Source organism: Accipiter gentilis, chromosome 9 (genome assembly GCF_929443795.1).
Source record: "Accipiter gentilis chromosome 9, bAccGen1.1, whole genome shotgun sequence".
NCBI lineage: Eukaryota > Metazoa > Chordata > Aves > Accipitriformes > Accipitridae > Astur > Astur gentilis.
In genome coordinates this window covers 26,100,384-26,115,676 of record NC_064888.1, presented here as the reverse complement: position 1 = coordinate 26,115,676, position 15,293 = coordinate 26,100,384, and the positions used below count along the sequence as shown (strand labels likewise).

Genomic DNA, 15,293 nt, shown 5'->3' with positions numbered 1-15,293 from the left:
CAGTGAATTTCTAGTACATGTTGGTAATATTATACGAGGAATTGTTTTGGTCTATCATGATTCTGTAATTAGTGGGTCTCCCCCACGATCTACAGTGTCTGTGAAGTCTGTCCTGGTGAGCAGTCTGCTTTCTGAATCGCCTTTCCAGATGTTCTACGTACCCAGGGAGCCTGAACAGATTTAAAAGATCCCATTTTTGTTCATATGCCGATTATATCTTCGGCTGTACCTTGATGTGAAGAACCACGTGGATTGGCATGTGACCCACATGCATAACGTTTCTCATTGCTCACTGTGTGAATGACCCCTGCAAACTGCCCTGCTTGTTGCTGCCTTGGAGTCCCTGGAAGCAGACATGCTTTGAACGGTGGGGATTTGCTGACTGTGCTGGGGAAGGGGAGTCCCAATGCGGTGCTCCTTCTCCAGGCATTTTCTGCATGTGCCTGCTCCAAGATGTAGGTGCAGAAGCATGGACTGCAGATCGGCCTCTGAATTACTCTGCTAATTCAGCAGCTGAGCTGAACCATGTACAGGCATCTGCAAGGATGCAGCACTAAGCTCTGGGTTGAAGTCCAGCTGCCTCTTCTCAGCAGCTCTGTATCACCTGCCTAGCTGCTGAGGATACCATTCAGACACCAATTTGCATCTCTTAATAGTAATTTTGCTGTAATATTTTAAAGCAAGCATTTAAAAATAAACAAAGTATGGTTAGAGATCAAGATTTGGATTAGCATCTGCATCGGGTTTGGCTCTGATGTCATGGTTTGACTTCAAGGAAACATCTGGGCTACGGTTTAGATTCTGCAACATTAAAACTCCTATGTCTGCACCTACAATTTCAGGCCCCAGTACTGGGATGAGGTAAGATTATGAGATGATCAAACTAAGAAAGGATTGAGAAAGAGCAGCTGTTCTGAAAGTTAGTCAAACCCAATCCTTAATGTATTAGGAAAGAACTGTAATGTTTTGAATACAGATTTTACAGATATATACAGATTTTATATCAGCATATTTGTTTTCATGTCAAGCATGATTTATTTTTTTGTTTTGCTTTTACCAAAAGTATTATAATGAGTACAAGTTGTGGTGTGGATATTGCCTTCCCAGCATATATTGTTGTCCCAGTTTCCATTCAGGAGTAATTATATTTGGTACAAAGCACCTTGCTATCAGCCTGACTTCATGCCTGCCAGGAGAGCTGTACTCTCAGCTGCACAAGCATTTCAGGTTTCCATGACCAGCACTGCTGACACAGAGAAGCAAAGCGTAGAAACACGATAGCTCAACCAAGGCAAATTTCCCAACCAGACTCCAGGGAAGAAAAATAAAAAAACCCAAAAGGCTATGAAATAAACACATAGAGCATGGGAAAGCCTGCAGCTTTGCAAAAGCATTCCCCTTATTTCCAGACTCTGAAGGGACTTGAACAGTGACTTGCCTGACAGGTGATTATTGCTGGAGAGGGTGAGTGAAACCAGACATGGCAAAGACCCACTCAGGATGCTCACCTACAACTTCCTCTGAGCCAGCTTGAGCTCACATCATTTTAGACAGCCAACAGTGAATACAGAGCTGAAGCAAGGCTCTGTTTATTAAATGATGTATGCTTTCGGAACAGTAAAAATAAAATAACTTTCCAGGTTGGATGTCAATTGCTTCTATATCCCACACATTGAATGGAAGCCCTTACCCTCCACTTTGACTGGGGAAAGTCTCCTGGTTTTGCTTTATCTCCCAAATCATGTGGGTTTCCTCTCTGCTCCATGACAGCGTTATCAGGGGCCACACCAGAGCTGTCAGCAGACCTAAACAATTCAGAAGTCGGTCCTTCCCGATTCGGCACTTGGAGTGGGGCAGTTTAGCTGCACTTCCAGAGGATGTGGCATCCTCCTGAGGCCCCATCACAAAGCAGAAGTCCTCATCGGTGGGTGCCAAATATTCTTTGTGTAGCTGAAAGTGCTGCTAGCACTCTGGACACTGAGATTTTGCTGCTATCAGTAAACTCTGTAGCGTGGTCAGACCTGGCAGTAATTCTCCTGCCACCTCTGGTGTGAACTAACAGAGTAGAGTTGGTACAATAAGGTCCTATGGACTCAGAGACTTGAGGCTGGGCACCATCTGCGACCGATGCTGCCGTGTTTCATCAGTCAGTTCTGGGCTATGCACTTTCCATTACAGGGAGACCTCAGCTCAGGGGCAGGAGCAAGAGGGGGAGATATCTCCCTTAGGGAAAATGATTCTGCCACTTAATGTTGTACTTTACGAGATATTTCCATGTGGATCCATCAAGACATATTCTATCATTCTGGTACGAAAAAATACATGATTTGCCCATGAAAATCGTCGGCTTCAATGGGCTCCAAAGCCATTACTCAAGTTCTGAATTTGTCTCTAAGGCAATTCCTCCTCTAGTCTTTTAGTGCCAATTCTATCCATGTATTTTGGCTCCTACGCATGGAAATGAAGCCTTTGAAGAGTTTCTGCACCTGAGAGTCTAGCAATCTATTATTCAGATGAGGACAGATTTCAGATCTATCCTTCTAACTCCACTGTTAAACAGCCATTAATAGTTAGCTAGATTGTTATTGTAAGCTTCTATATTTGACTATTAACAGCAACTGCATGTGCGTATCAGCTCCAGATAAAACAAACCTACCTAGGGATTGATTTTTTGATGCCAAAATGATAAAGTTTGCTAAAAAATGTAGACTGAATGTGTAAGCTCTGGAAAACATTAACAAAAATAACTAAGTAACACTCCCTATTCATACCTAATTCCTACTGACATCAAATTTAGCTGTGTGTACTTTGGACCCATTGGAACTGTTACAGAGAAAAATATTGCTGCACAAGTCCTCTTTGAAATGTACAATATTTTGTATTCTGATTACTCTGTTAAAAAAAAAAAAAAAGTTTTGTCATCACTGTAGTTCAGGCAGATTCTCCATTGTCTGGTATCTTGTTATAGTCATTTATATCAACACAGAGTGGGTGTACAGTAGCCAACAGTCTGTGTTAGCAGCGTTTTATATTCAATTTGCACTTACGTAAATGATTGTGCAAGATGTGAGAGACAATCTAGCCCCTGGGAATTATATGTGTTTTTGGGTGTAATCTTTATGTGTGTAGCCAACATACAAGAATACAGAGAAGTTTTAACATGTTACAGTTGCCATCACCCCAAATAAATATAATTAACCAAGCAGCTTTCAGTTGCACTTACAGGCAGGATCCAAAATAGCTCATGGTTTGTGGTGGCAGATATATAGGAAATATGAGCCTGTAAGGAACAATATATTGCTTTGTTTTTCATAGCATTGTTCACCACATTCTCATAATGGTCAGATAAGAAACTCTTCAGACCAAGGAAGGGTTAGGAAAGTGCATTCCAAAAAACATTAAAGCCTACATAGTTTCATAGGATGCCTCTTTGCAATTCAGAAAAAAACACTGGTGAATTATGTCACACTTCTGGTTTAGAGAAGCTAGTATCATGATAATCACTAGGACAGCCCAGTCCAGAAGGAAAGCGGTATTAAGCTACATTTATAATACGGCACCATGTGTTCCTTCCTTTTACCACAGAGCCATATATCTTGCATGTCTCACTTTGCAAGTCAAGGTGTCCCAGAAGAGATGTTAACAATATTGGGGGCCAGAGGAAATGGAGGCACCTTACCAATGTGCTCCCCTGAGCGTCTGGCATGTGTTGGCTTGGAAATCCTTGACAAGACTCAAAAGCACCATTAAAGCTTTTCTGTAGCCTTTTTTTTCTTTTTTTCCCCCCTCTTCTCAGAGCTGGTGAAAGCATATAGGAAAAGGGCACTTGCTGATGGCAGCACGTGTTTCATACCCACAAATATTCGGTGTCAAGAAACAAAAGCTCTTCAAATCATCAGAGAGACAAATCAGACCCATGGGTGGCCTAAAGATTCCTGAGGTGTCCACGTCTCTCTGCGGATGTTTAGGATCTTTATTTTACCTGACTGTGAACCACAGCTCTGAGTGGAAGAGCAAGGGAAGAACCAAAGAGGCAACCCCTGGCCGACTTCTTGCGGGGCACTTTCATCTCCTGAAGCTTCCCTTGTGGTGGGGCACCGCAGGTTTTCAGCACAAGGCAAGGATGTCTAAACTCCAGTGAAAAAATCTGCTTTCCTCTAACCCAATGCTCAGAAACAGCTAAACCAGTTTTGCTGAAACCTTAAACATACTCAGCATGAGGCAGATTCCCTCAGAACAGAATTTTTTCCACCTGGATGATTTAAATTTGGCAAAATCATAATCAGATGAATATAGGGATGCAGGATGGAAAATGATAAGCTCCTGCCAGCTCTGCCTAGAATAATAGTTCATATGTTGTCCACCCCTTTTTAGACCAAGATTTGTCTTGTTCTGTTACATCTAATGAATGCCTTTAAGACTGACCTGCCTTAATGTTTACTGCGGTTGTAACTCATCTAGTAAATCAAATCACGACGGTGAGGAGGAGGAAGATGTGAGAAGTGAATATCTATCAGATGAGTTATCTGGAAGACGGCAGCACCAACTGACATCACCCCGCAACGTGCAGTGCCTCTGTCTGGAGCAGTCTGGCTTCCACGGCGCTAGGAAAATCAGAGAGGTGAACTCCCTCCTATTTCCTCCTTGGAAGGTGTTCAAGGCTGTGGCCTCACCTCTCTTGGAAGAGTCTTGAAATATTTTCAATAATGGGAAGGGGTGGAATGGCTGCGGGCTGGATCCTCTTGGAAAGTGCCCTGTAGCGTTAGGGGATGACGCTGCTGGTAGCCCGCTCCGGCTGTTAAAAGACGGACTTTGCTGGATTGCTCACTAATTCTGTACAGCCAAGCGCAGTTATTGCGGCTAGGAATGATTCATCTCTGGTGTAGCTCTCCTGAAGCCTGCAGTGTCACAGAGGGTGCTATTATGGGTGAAACTCTTAATTTTGAGAGCAGAAACCGGGCAGGTACCACGCCAAAAAAATACATGTTAGTGGTAACAGAACCTGCGAGGCAAGGGGGGAGTTCTGTGCTTCGAGACTCATTTCACTTATAAATCGCGGACCAGTTTATGTATTGCCCGGAATAACCACCCCAGGAATGAGAAACCTTCCGTGGGGCATTTATCCCTGGTAATCGGGGGTGCGGTGGAAATACCGCTGGTTTTGGAAGCACTCGTTTCCTGATTGCCGACGTTGCGGGGGGGTGGTGGTGGTGGTGGTGGTGTTTGTTTGATTCTTTCTTTTTTTTTTTTAATTATTATTTTATCGTAACGCATTTGCCTGACGACAGACCGGCGCAGCCGAGCCCCCCCCCGCCGCGCGCGCCCCCGGTGCCGCCGTCCAGGTGTTTCACGTTAGCGCCGCCCCGTAAAACCCCCTCACGAACACGGTGACACATAAACGCTAAATTAAAGCGGCGCTGCTCCGCCGCCCCGGGACCGGGGGGCGAGGGAGACCCGGCCACCCGCAGCCGGGGCCCGACGCCGCCTCCGCGGGGATGCCGGCTCCCCGCAGCACCGGGAGGGGAGGGAGGGAGGGAAGGAGGAAGGCAGCGGCGGCCGGCGGGAGGCTCCAGAGCCCCACCGGAGCCCGTGGGCTGCCCGCTTCCTCCGGTAAGGGCTCCCCCCCCCCCGCCACCCGAGGCACCTGTGGGGCGCCGTCCTTGGGGAACGCTGCTCCGGGCTCTACGCACGACGGGGGCTGGAAGGGGAGGGAAATAGGCTGGAAGCAGCCGGTGAGCGTGGCTGGGCCAGGCTTGTGGCACAGCCCGGGGGGCACTGTCACGCCAGGCCGCCGTGGCAGCCTCGCTCGGAGGGGGGGGGGGGGGGGGGGGGGGCGTTAGGGGGGAGGCCGGCAACGGCCGGCGGCAGCCAGGCCCCCGCAGCTTCCCCCGGGGAGCTTGTCCGCCCCCCTCCCCGCCAGCCCCCCGGTTTGGGAGAGGCACGAAGTAGCGTATTTGCACCGGCCTTCCCCAGCCTGAGCTGCTTTTTCTGTCCGCCCCGGGGGGAGCGCGTCCCGGGCGGCGGCAGGGGAGCCGGGCCTCCCCCCGACTCCCCAGGCACCGCCGTCGGGGCTGGCAGCGGGGCCGCCGGGAACAAGGGGGTCCCTGATTTTTTATTTTTTTTTTCCTTTTGAGAACTCCTCGAAGGCAGGGGATTTCACAGAAAGTGAAGGGGAGGACAGGGCCCCGAAGTTATTACACAAAATAATGAGTTCTCCAGCCGATCCCTTCGGGCTGAGCTTGTGCCAGTGCAGGGATGCACGCATCCCGCCCCGCCGCCCTCCAGAAATCCCCAGATTAGCAAGAAAACTTGGGGGTGTTTCAAGCGCATTCCAAGAAAATTAATGTGGAAGTTTTTTTTTTTAATCGGGAATGGAGTGTAGTTTCTCTCTCTCCCCCTCTCCCGAGGTTTTTCAGATAAATTGGAGTGCTTTCCAGAGGGAACCTGGAGAAGAAATAATAGAAATATTAAAGCGCTGTCTTGGTTGCGCTGATCTTGTGGTGTCTACAGCACCTTACTTTAAGTGCCCGTTAGACTCTAAAATCCAGTCAAAACTGTATTCATCGCAGCAATATTGGTAATAATGTATTTTATCCGAAGCTGCATTATCTCCCTCACAACAGAAACTACAAACAAAATGTATGTTCCAAAAGAAAGGGAAAGGTTTTATTTAATCCAGAAAATAATTAAAATCTCATGTATTTTTATTGGTTTTAGTATCCAGCAGAGTGAAAATATTGAAACTCCGAGACCCCTTGCATTAAAAAGTCACAACTGTTCTATTTTATTAGTTCTGACTGTGTGAAAAAAATTATAAGGACAACATTGAAAAAATCCGGGTTTTAGAGCCCCGAATGGCCATAAAAACAATAAAATCAACTATAAAACCTGCACTAGTGATATTAAAAAATTATGTAGTTCAATAAATGTGACATTTCATGAATGCGGATTTAATAGTCTCCAACCCGTGGAAGGAGGAAGGCTGAGGTCTAACAATTGAATTTGAAAGGGGCGGTGCTGTAGAACTGCAAAATTAAGTGCTTCATTTTTCTTGTTAGGGATTATGCAGTGGTAGTGGAATGTAATAACTGTGCCATTAAAACTTCCTTTTAACAAGGCCTATTGCTTGTATAAAAGTCAGAAAAGAATAATCTCTTCCTCTATTTATTTGTTTTCCAATAATGCAGCAAAACATGTTGGTTTTTTCTTTTCGCTTAAACTTGTTCTCAGGATTTTGCATCGACAGCTTGTAAAATATTGTGGGGGCCCTCCATACTGCTGCCTCGTATCATGCACGTCGTTATTCCAGAGGGCAACGGGTCATCGGTTTACTGTACATTTATTAAGTAAATCAAGCTGCAAATCCAACACTTCCAGATGAAAACATTAGCTAAACCCCTTGGAAAGAGCAATGCCTGGGAGACTGAGCAGAGAGAGAAAAAATAATCAAAACTGTCAGCTCGCTTTATGTGTACCTGATATTTACAAGACACAAGACCACGCTTTAAAGGTGAGTTTTGGCATTTGTTAACAATGTAAAGAAAAAAAAAACCCCAACCTCCCTATGTTATTAAAAATATATATATTTCCATTTCACCAACACCCTTTCGTCTTGCTCTGAGCCTCTTAGTTATTAAGATCTTCGTGGGTTTGAACTGGAGACCTTCTCTTTTTTTATATTAAAAAAAAAAAAAAAAAAAAAAAAGAAAGTAAGTTAAACCAGCACCTGCTGTTCCTTAACAGCTTTCCGTGCTCGCTGTCAGCTCGGGGGCGTGTGAGGGAGACGGGGGACGGGCGATCCGGCGGGGTCCGCGAACGCGCAGGGGGCACCTGCCGCCTGCGCTCCCACGGAGGGGGGGGGGGAAGGCGGCGCCACCCGCCGCCGTCGGGGCGAGGGTGGGGTGACGGGGCGCGGGGAGAGCGAGGGTCGCTGCCCCCCCCACCCCCACCCCCAAGTCCGTCCGGCAGCGGCGGTCGTCGAGGGGCCGCGGGGCCGGGGAGCTGTCGGCGCCCGGACGGAGCGCACGTCCCCCCGCCGCAGGAGGGAAGGGCCGGCGGGTTTCGAGAATTAAACCGACGGTGCCCAGGTGGCGCTGCTCGGGCCGCCGCGCCGCCTGCCCCGGCGGGGCTCCCGGAGAGCGGGTCCCCAGCGCCGCGCACGGCCCCGCCGGGGGCGGCCGCCCCGCTGTTTACCGGCAGCGCCCGCCACCCGGCTCCGCGCCCCGCGGGGCTCTCGGCCCAGTCCTGGGGGACGGGGCAGGAGCCTGCGCGGCCCCGCTCCGCGGCTTCCCCCCCCCCCCCCGCCCCTTTCCCGGTCCGCGCAGCCCGGGCCTTTCCAAAGGCCCGCGGGGCTCGCCGAGCTCCGTTGGGGGAAGGCGGCCGCGCACCCCCTTCTCCGCCTCCTCCCTCAGTCCGGGGCCGGGCCACGCTGCGGGGGGGGGGGGGGGGGGGGCGGGGCGGGGGGGGGGGGAAGACAACGCTCTCCCCCGTGGTGAAGCCCGAAATCCGAGGCGCGCGTGGAGGAGCGGGAGGCGGTGGGCGCAGCGCCGGGCCCCCCGCCCGGTGCCGCCGGGCCCCCGCTCCGTAGCCTCAGACGCACCCCCCACCCCCCACCCCCCCCTCCCCGCGCGGTGCCGTCGGGGCCCGGGCGGGCGGCCGATCGCGCCCCGCTGCCCGCGCTCCCCCGGGCCGCGGCGGTGGTTGATTGGCGCCGCGGGGAGTTTGCTCGGGGAGGCGGGGGGAGCGTCTGCCGGCGGGGGGTGGTTTCCCCCTTCCCTGGCCGGGCTCATTGGCTAGACGGAGCCGTGGCAGGAAGGGGACAGAGACCACGCGGGCTCCGCCCCGCGCCAATAGAAACCTATCGAAGGGTAACCCGAGCCCAGAGAAACCCGCGGCGGCGGTGCCAGCACCCAGCGGCCGCGGTCGAGGGCCGGCTTTCCGCAGGGGCGGCCGGGGGCGCGGGGGGTGCGCGGGCGGCGGCCGCGCCATGCAGTACCAGCCGCCGGGCGCGGCGCCGGCGGCGGCGACCCTGGGCGTCGGCGTCCCGCTGTACGCGCCCACGCCGCTGCTCCAGCCCGCGCACCCCACGCCCTTCTACATCGAGGACATCCTGGGCCGCGGCCCCGCCGCCGCCCCGGCCCCCCACTCCCTGCCCGCCCCGCCGCCGCCGCCGCTGCCGTCGCCCAACTCCTCCTTCACCAGCCTGGTGTCCCCGTACCGGACCCCCATCTACGAGCCGACCCCCATCCACCCGGCCTTCTCCCACCACCTCGCCGCCACCTACGGCACCGGCGCCTACGCCGGGCCCCTCTACTCCTTCCCCCGCGCCGTCGGCGACTACGCGCACGCCCTGATCCGGCAGGACCCCCTGGGTAAGCCATGCACGCCCCCTCGGGCCCCCCCCGCCGCCCTCCCCGGGCTGCCGCCTCGCCGCTCCCATCCCGTCCCCGTCCCCGTCCCCGTCCCCGTCCTCGTCCCGCCGTCGGGGGCTGGGGGGTGGGGGGGGGTGGGAAGTGACGGAAAGGTGCCCCCCTTTCCCGCCGGCCCCGCCGCCTCTCTGCGCTCCCCCCCTGGCTCCCTCCGGCCCCCGTCTGATTTACAGTAAATTAAAGACGCGCCGCGCTCCGGCGCTGGCAGCGAGACCACAGTGCGCGGCCGCGGTGACTCAGATTTGTTTTCCTTCAACCAAGTGACTCTGAGAGTGTCCTTAGTAATGTCGCGTGTGGTTTTGGTGGGGAGTTTTAATTGTGCTGGGAGATCGCATGGCAGATCTCAGCCTTTTCCTGCGGATGACTTGAAAAACAGTGGGGAGGCCGGCTCCGCTCGCCGGGGCCCCCGCGGCTCCCCGGCGGGGCGGGCCGGGCCGGGCCGGGCCGGGCCGGGGCCCCGGCGGCCCCCTCTCGCCCGCGGCCGGGGGAAGCGTCCGCGCTGCGGGGGCTGAGCCCCGCGCCCGGGCTGCAGCACTTGTTCTTAGTGATTGCAAAACTGGACCTGACTCACCACATTTGTGCAGTGAAAGAGGCTGACCCTTTCCGTTCATACAGGAAACCTTGAGCTCTCGATAGGAGTAAATCTGGTTTCAGAAGCTGTTAAGTGTTTTCCTGGCCGCCTGAAGCAGGCTCTTCCCCGGGAGTCGTGCACATTGCTGATTACTTTATCGACATCCTCAATACAGACAAATTCAGGAAACACTCGACTTCTGATAGCCGGGATCCGTTTTTCTGATATTGTTCATTTCCTCTGTGTGGGATGTGACTTTATGACAGCTAAAATAACCAGTTGCTTCCTATTTTTTGAGTCTGTTTTGCACCAGAATTACTAAAGCCTGACGCAAGCAAAATCTTGAAAAACAATGCAGCAAATTTCAAAGGGTGCAGGCAGAAAGACAAACAGAGTGACTCAGTGGCACTGGCCAGAGCCTCCGGCCCCGGGACGCGGCTGCCGCTCCGCAGCGGGGCTGCCTCCCCGACGTGTCGCTGCCTGCACCGCCTCGCCTCGCCCCGCACCGCAGCCCCGAGCCCGGGGCTGAGCCCGGCGGGCACCCCGCGGCCGTCGGCGGCAAGGCCCCAGCCCGGGGGTGGGGGGCTTGGGGGCGCTTCTTGCCCGAAGCGGGCGGGGGGCCCCGTGCCTTCGTCTTGGCGCACCGCCCCCCTACCTCCACCCCCGCCGGCCCAGCCCCGCAGCGTCCCCGCTCTCCACGGGGACCCGGGCGCTGGTGCAGAGAAACGCAAGACGGTTTCTTTGGGGCATCGCAGCAACAGAGCAGAAGGAAGCAAAGGTCTTGCCTATTTTTTTTTTTTTTTCTCTCTCTCTCCTCTCTCTCTCTTTTCTGCGAGATAGACCAACAGGAAACACATTGACGGAAATGTTGCCAAAGCCCGCAGAGTGGCTTTAACTGGTCTCTCTGTTCAGCGGAGGTGTAAAAATCAGAGGAGGGGAAAGATCAGGCTAGGGACCGCGGGAAAGAAAATCGGGCGAAGGACATTAGCGGGCCCGGGACCCGGCGTGCCTCCAGGCCCGGACTCCCCGGGCAGGCGTGTCTGCGGCCGGCCGGTGACCCTGGGCGCTGTGCCTCTCTTTGAAGGGAAGCCGCTGCTGTGGAGCCCCTTCATCCAGCGGCCGCTGCACAAGAGGAAAGGGGGGCAGGTCCGCTTCTCCAACGACCAGACCATCGAGCTGGAGAAGAAGTTCGAGACGCAGAAATACCTCTCCCCGCCGGAGAGGAAGCGCCTCGCCAAGATGCTGCAGCTCAGCGAGAGGCAGGTGAGGCCGTGCCCGCACCCTGGGGAACCGCACCGCAGCCCCGGGCAGCCCCCGGGGCCGGTGGCACCGGCCCCTGTCGTGCGGCTGCTGTGGGTGCACGGCTCCCGGGGACCCTGCCGGGGGGGGGGGGGGGGGGGGGTCCAGGGGGGCTGGCTCTTGCTTTCTCTTTGTGGCTCGGGTAAGGCTCCTGGCGCTTACCGGCTCTGAGACTGCCCCGTGCCTTCTCTCGTTGTCGTTGCTTAGGTCAAAACGTGGTTTCAGAATCGCAGAGCCAAATGGAGGCGTCTAAAGCAGGTACGGGGATGTTTCCGTTTCTATAGAAATAAGTATTTTAATTGTCTTATCTTATGCCATGCTCGCCTATTCCAGGTTGTATGCAGAAGTCATCTGAAAGGCTGTTTAACCTCTTCACCTTGATTAAAAAGACAAATAGTCATGCTGGAATCCATGAGGGCTCGTTCAGGCAGCACTAACGTTAAAAGCTCCTAATGTAGTTCCTATATCAATTATGCCTGGCTTTCACACACTGCCTATTAAAACTCCACGCTAATTGTTTTGTAAACCCATATGTTGTTTAGCCAATTAACGTGGAGAAGATAAGTAATTGTCAGTAAATTACTTAGTTGTTTTGGAGAAGAATATTTACTGGTCTTTTAAATCGCCCTCTCTTAATAAACACAAGTCGATTTATTCTGCAAATGTTGGGAGAGGCAGGTACAAATGCCTTGCTTTTTTTGAGGAGCCGCGTGGAAAATTGAGAAGCTTTTACTTTTCGTTTACAAGTAGTTACAGTGTATGAGGCTCAGAGGTTGAAGCGGTTTCCCTTCCCTTAAAAATTGTGCTCAAGCAGATAAACCTTTATTTTACGGCCCAGAGGGCCCAATCCTGCCCAGCTCGCCCAGGTCGAGGCCCCTTGGCTCAAAGATTTGTGAAAAATCCCTGCATTGTGGCCTGAGTCTGGCTTTAGTAAGTGTGACGTGGATTGTCAAGTTTTACTGGTAAATCAGCCTTTAATATAAAAATAATAAGAAAACTAACGACAGTGCCACGCTCTAGACGTATTTGTTCTGTGACCTTCCCCCTGGCTTAACCCGTACTTCAGTTGATTTTTTAATAAAATCCCTTTGCTTCGGCAAGAAGCAGGCTGGGTCCCCGGCGGTGCCTCCTTGGCAGGGCCTGGCCTGCGCCGCAGTGTCCGGAGAGCTCGCTTGGGATCTCAGCCATTTTAAGTCATTTCCTCCTTTTCATTCAGTCGCATCCATTTCTCTGAGCCCGCACGGTTATATCGTGGGTTCGTGTCTCTGCCTGCTTTCTTTTAAAGAGTATCATTCCATGCCCCCTTAGGGGACTGGGCTCCCCAGATGGCTGCCGACACAGGGCTACTCCTGCCTTTGGAAACGGGGTTTTGTTTTGGTTTGATTTGTTTTTAATGGTGAGTGCTTTAGTGTTGAGTTTTTGCTTAATTAGTAATTTTTTTCCCGTTTGCTTTTGGGCCACTGATGGATTCGGCCTCCCTCCTTTTGCTTTTGGGTGTAATTAAAGAAAGATCAGGGCAGGAGGAAGCTGTGTGTCGGTGTTTGTAGACTCATAATAAACATTTGCTTTGCTAAAGACAAAAGTTCAGAGGTTCCTGGGCTCTGGCAGCTCCTGACTCTTTTGAAGTGGCTGCGATAACCATCGCCAAGGAGCTTTATTCACGGCAGCGGCCCCTGTGGCTGCCGGGGAGTGGGATCAGAGCTGAGCCCCTGCGTGCGGCTGAGCCCTCACCCGGCCCCAGTCCACTCGGGCAGGTTTATAGGCAGGAGGCCCGGGGAGGTACAGCAGACACCTGCCTTTTCGTGCAAGAAACCCGGGGTGGTTTTCCCACGCCCAGCACAGCTGGAATTCTCAGGCCTCCTGGCTCTGTGGACCATATTTCTGTATAAAGCAGGCTGCTTTCCTTGCAGGAGAACCCCCAGGCCCCCAAAAAAGAAGAAGTGGAAGGTGCTGACAGTCACAGTGACCAAAGGCCGGAGAGCTGCCCAACCCCTGAGCAGAAGGGTAAGGAGGTCTCCCTGGACGGCTCGCAGTACACCCCCTCGCCCGCTTCGCAGGAGGACCTGGAGTCAGACGTCTCTGACGACTCTGATCAAGAAGTGGACATTGAAGGCGATAAAGGCTATTACAATCCTACCCACTAAGAGCCCCATGCGGAGAGTGGACCCTAAGTCGGCTTGCACTTTACCAGGGGCTGGTTTGGAAGAGCATTATGCTACAGGAGAAAACTTTCACCGTTCCACTGAAAGGAAAACAAAAAACCCCACCACCAAATAGACTCGTTTTATAATAAGCAGAGAAAGAAAGATGTATTTTCCGCAAACAGTCCATTTTTGGCAGATCTCTAATTTGGTTAAAGGAGCATGGTTTGTATTTAAATATTTGTAAGATATATTTGTACATTAATCGGTGTTCTAACTGGAATGTAATACTGCACCCTGTCCTTACCCACGGAGGGGTCTGAATCAGCTGCTGGTGGTGATCAGGCAAAACTCCTCCCTAGGTAGTGTGGAAATGAGTATGGATTGCAGGACTAAGCCCTTTGTATGTGTAAACAAATGTAGTTTAAATAGATTAATTTAAACACCTTTTGCAAGCAGAGAAACATGTTCTGTGAAATAGGGAGGGATTTGACCATCCCAACAAGTGCCTTATGCTCACACCCTTTTACCTGCCATGGTGCTCTCCACTGAGACATCCCTCCGTTCATCAGGTAGAGTCTTCGGACAGATTCATTTTTGTTCTTGCGTGAGACAAAATGTGCCTTCTCAGTCTTTTGAGGACTTTGCCCCGCAATCTGGATGGTTCCATTTGCAGGAAAAAAAACCCCGTATTTTTCTCCTTGAAAATCTGTAGCGCTGTTTTTAACAGATTCTGTATTTGAAAAGAAAATGCAGGGAGTGATAGGACCCTGCTGCAGGAGAGAAACTGGCATCAGCTGTGGGGGATAAGTGAGGCACACAGCCGTGGGAAGATAATGCCTATTGTATACGTATCTGCTTCTGTACATACTAGTTTTCTTTAAAAGACTTGCGGTTTTATACCTCACGTTGTTCATATTTTGTACATATTTGTTCGATGTTTAAAAAAAACCAAACAAACCCTGGTATTTAATTTTTGATGGACTTGTCTGTGAAATAAAACTAAACTCTGCACCACCCGCCATGCTGGCCATCCAGTTACTGGCAGGAGAAATCCCAAGCCTCCCCCCTACCAGGTGTGTTGTAATCGGGCTTTTCCTTCTAGTAGCGTGCTGGTCACCGGCCACCCTGCAGCCCTCTGGGCACCCTCGCGTTGCGGGGATCTTTTGTGGGCTCGCTGCTTTTTTTTTTTTTTTTTTTCTGTTTTTCAGCCTGCCACCCCACCTTTCGGTTTTGCCTGTACCTGTGCCTGCACGGGCAAGGGTTCTGCGGCGGGAGGAGGAGAGCCTGGTCTGCGAGCCCCGGCTGGGAGCGTAGGTGTTCACCCCCGGCTCGCCCCGACCGTGGGGGAGCCGGGGGGGCGCGGGCCGGAGGAGGAGCGGTGCCTGCTCGGGGCCGGGCATCGACCCCAGCCAGGGCAGCCGCTGACCCACCTGAGTCAACAGTGGTTATTCATCGGCCTTTCTCCGAAATGATGCCGGCCCGGGGGCGCGGGGAAGGACCCCGGAGCCCGGGGGTGCAGGGAAATGCCCGCGGGACCGGGCATCCCGTGGGGGGACGCCCGCGCGGGTCAGTGTGTCGTGTGTGTGGTGTGTGTGTCCCCGCGCTCCGCAGCGAGCACCCAGGGGACAGGTGCCCTCGGCCGGGTGCCACGGAGGCTTTTAGTGCCAGGAAAGGATTTTAGGGAGCAAGAAATGACTATTTTGATTGGCGAGGGGGGGCGGCCCTTAGGGCAGTCGGTGCGTCGCGTCTGAGCAGGTTAACGCTTCGAGAAAGAGCAGCCGAGTCCTCTGAATAATTGAGCGGCTGCGGCTTTGGTTTATTCTTTTAAAACGGGCGTTCGGGAGCGGGGCC

General features: G+C 52.9%; 1 protein-coding gene across 1 annotated transcript; it reads left to right on the top strand.

Annotated features, from left to right (window-relative positions):
* Nucleotides 1–8,919: 8,919 nt before the first annotated feature.
* Nucleotides 8,920–14,458, top strand: HHEX (hematopoietically expressed homeobox). The gene is made up of 4 exons (XM_049810441.1): nucleotides 8,920–9,371; nucleotides 11,084–11,262; nucleotides 11,506–11,556; nucleotides 13,209–14,458. Exons 1-4 carry the CDS (start codon nucleotides 8,987–8,989, stop codon nucleotides 13,440–13,442), a joined length of 849 nt encoding a protein of 282 aa, XP_049666398.1. The 5' UTR covers nucleotides 8,920–8,986; the 3' UTR covers nucleotides 13,443–14,458.
* The last annotated feature ends 835 nt before the right edge of the window (nucleotides 14,459–15,293 follow it).

Bases quoted from the DNA above. Each gene is read 5' to 3' on its own strand.
- HHEX (XM_049810441.1), top strand. From the start codon at position 8,987: ATGCAGTACCAGCCGCCGGGCGCGGCGCCGGCGGCGGCGACCCTGGGC. The intron at 11,263-11,505 runs GTGAGGCCGTGC...GTCGTTGCTTAG, and splicing joins TGCAGCTCAGCGAGAGGCAG to GTCAAAACGTGGTTTCAGAA. The intron at 11,557-13,208 runs GTACGGGGATGT...CTTTCCTTGCAG, and splicing joins AATGGAGGCGTCTAAAGCAG to GAGAACCCCCAGGCCCCCAA.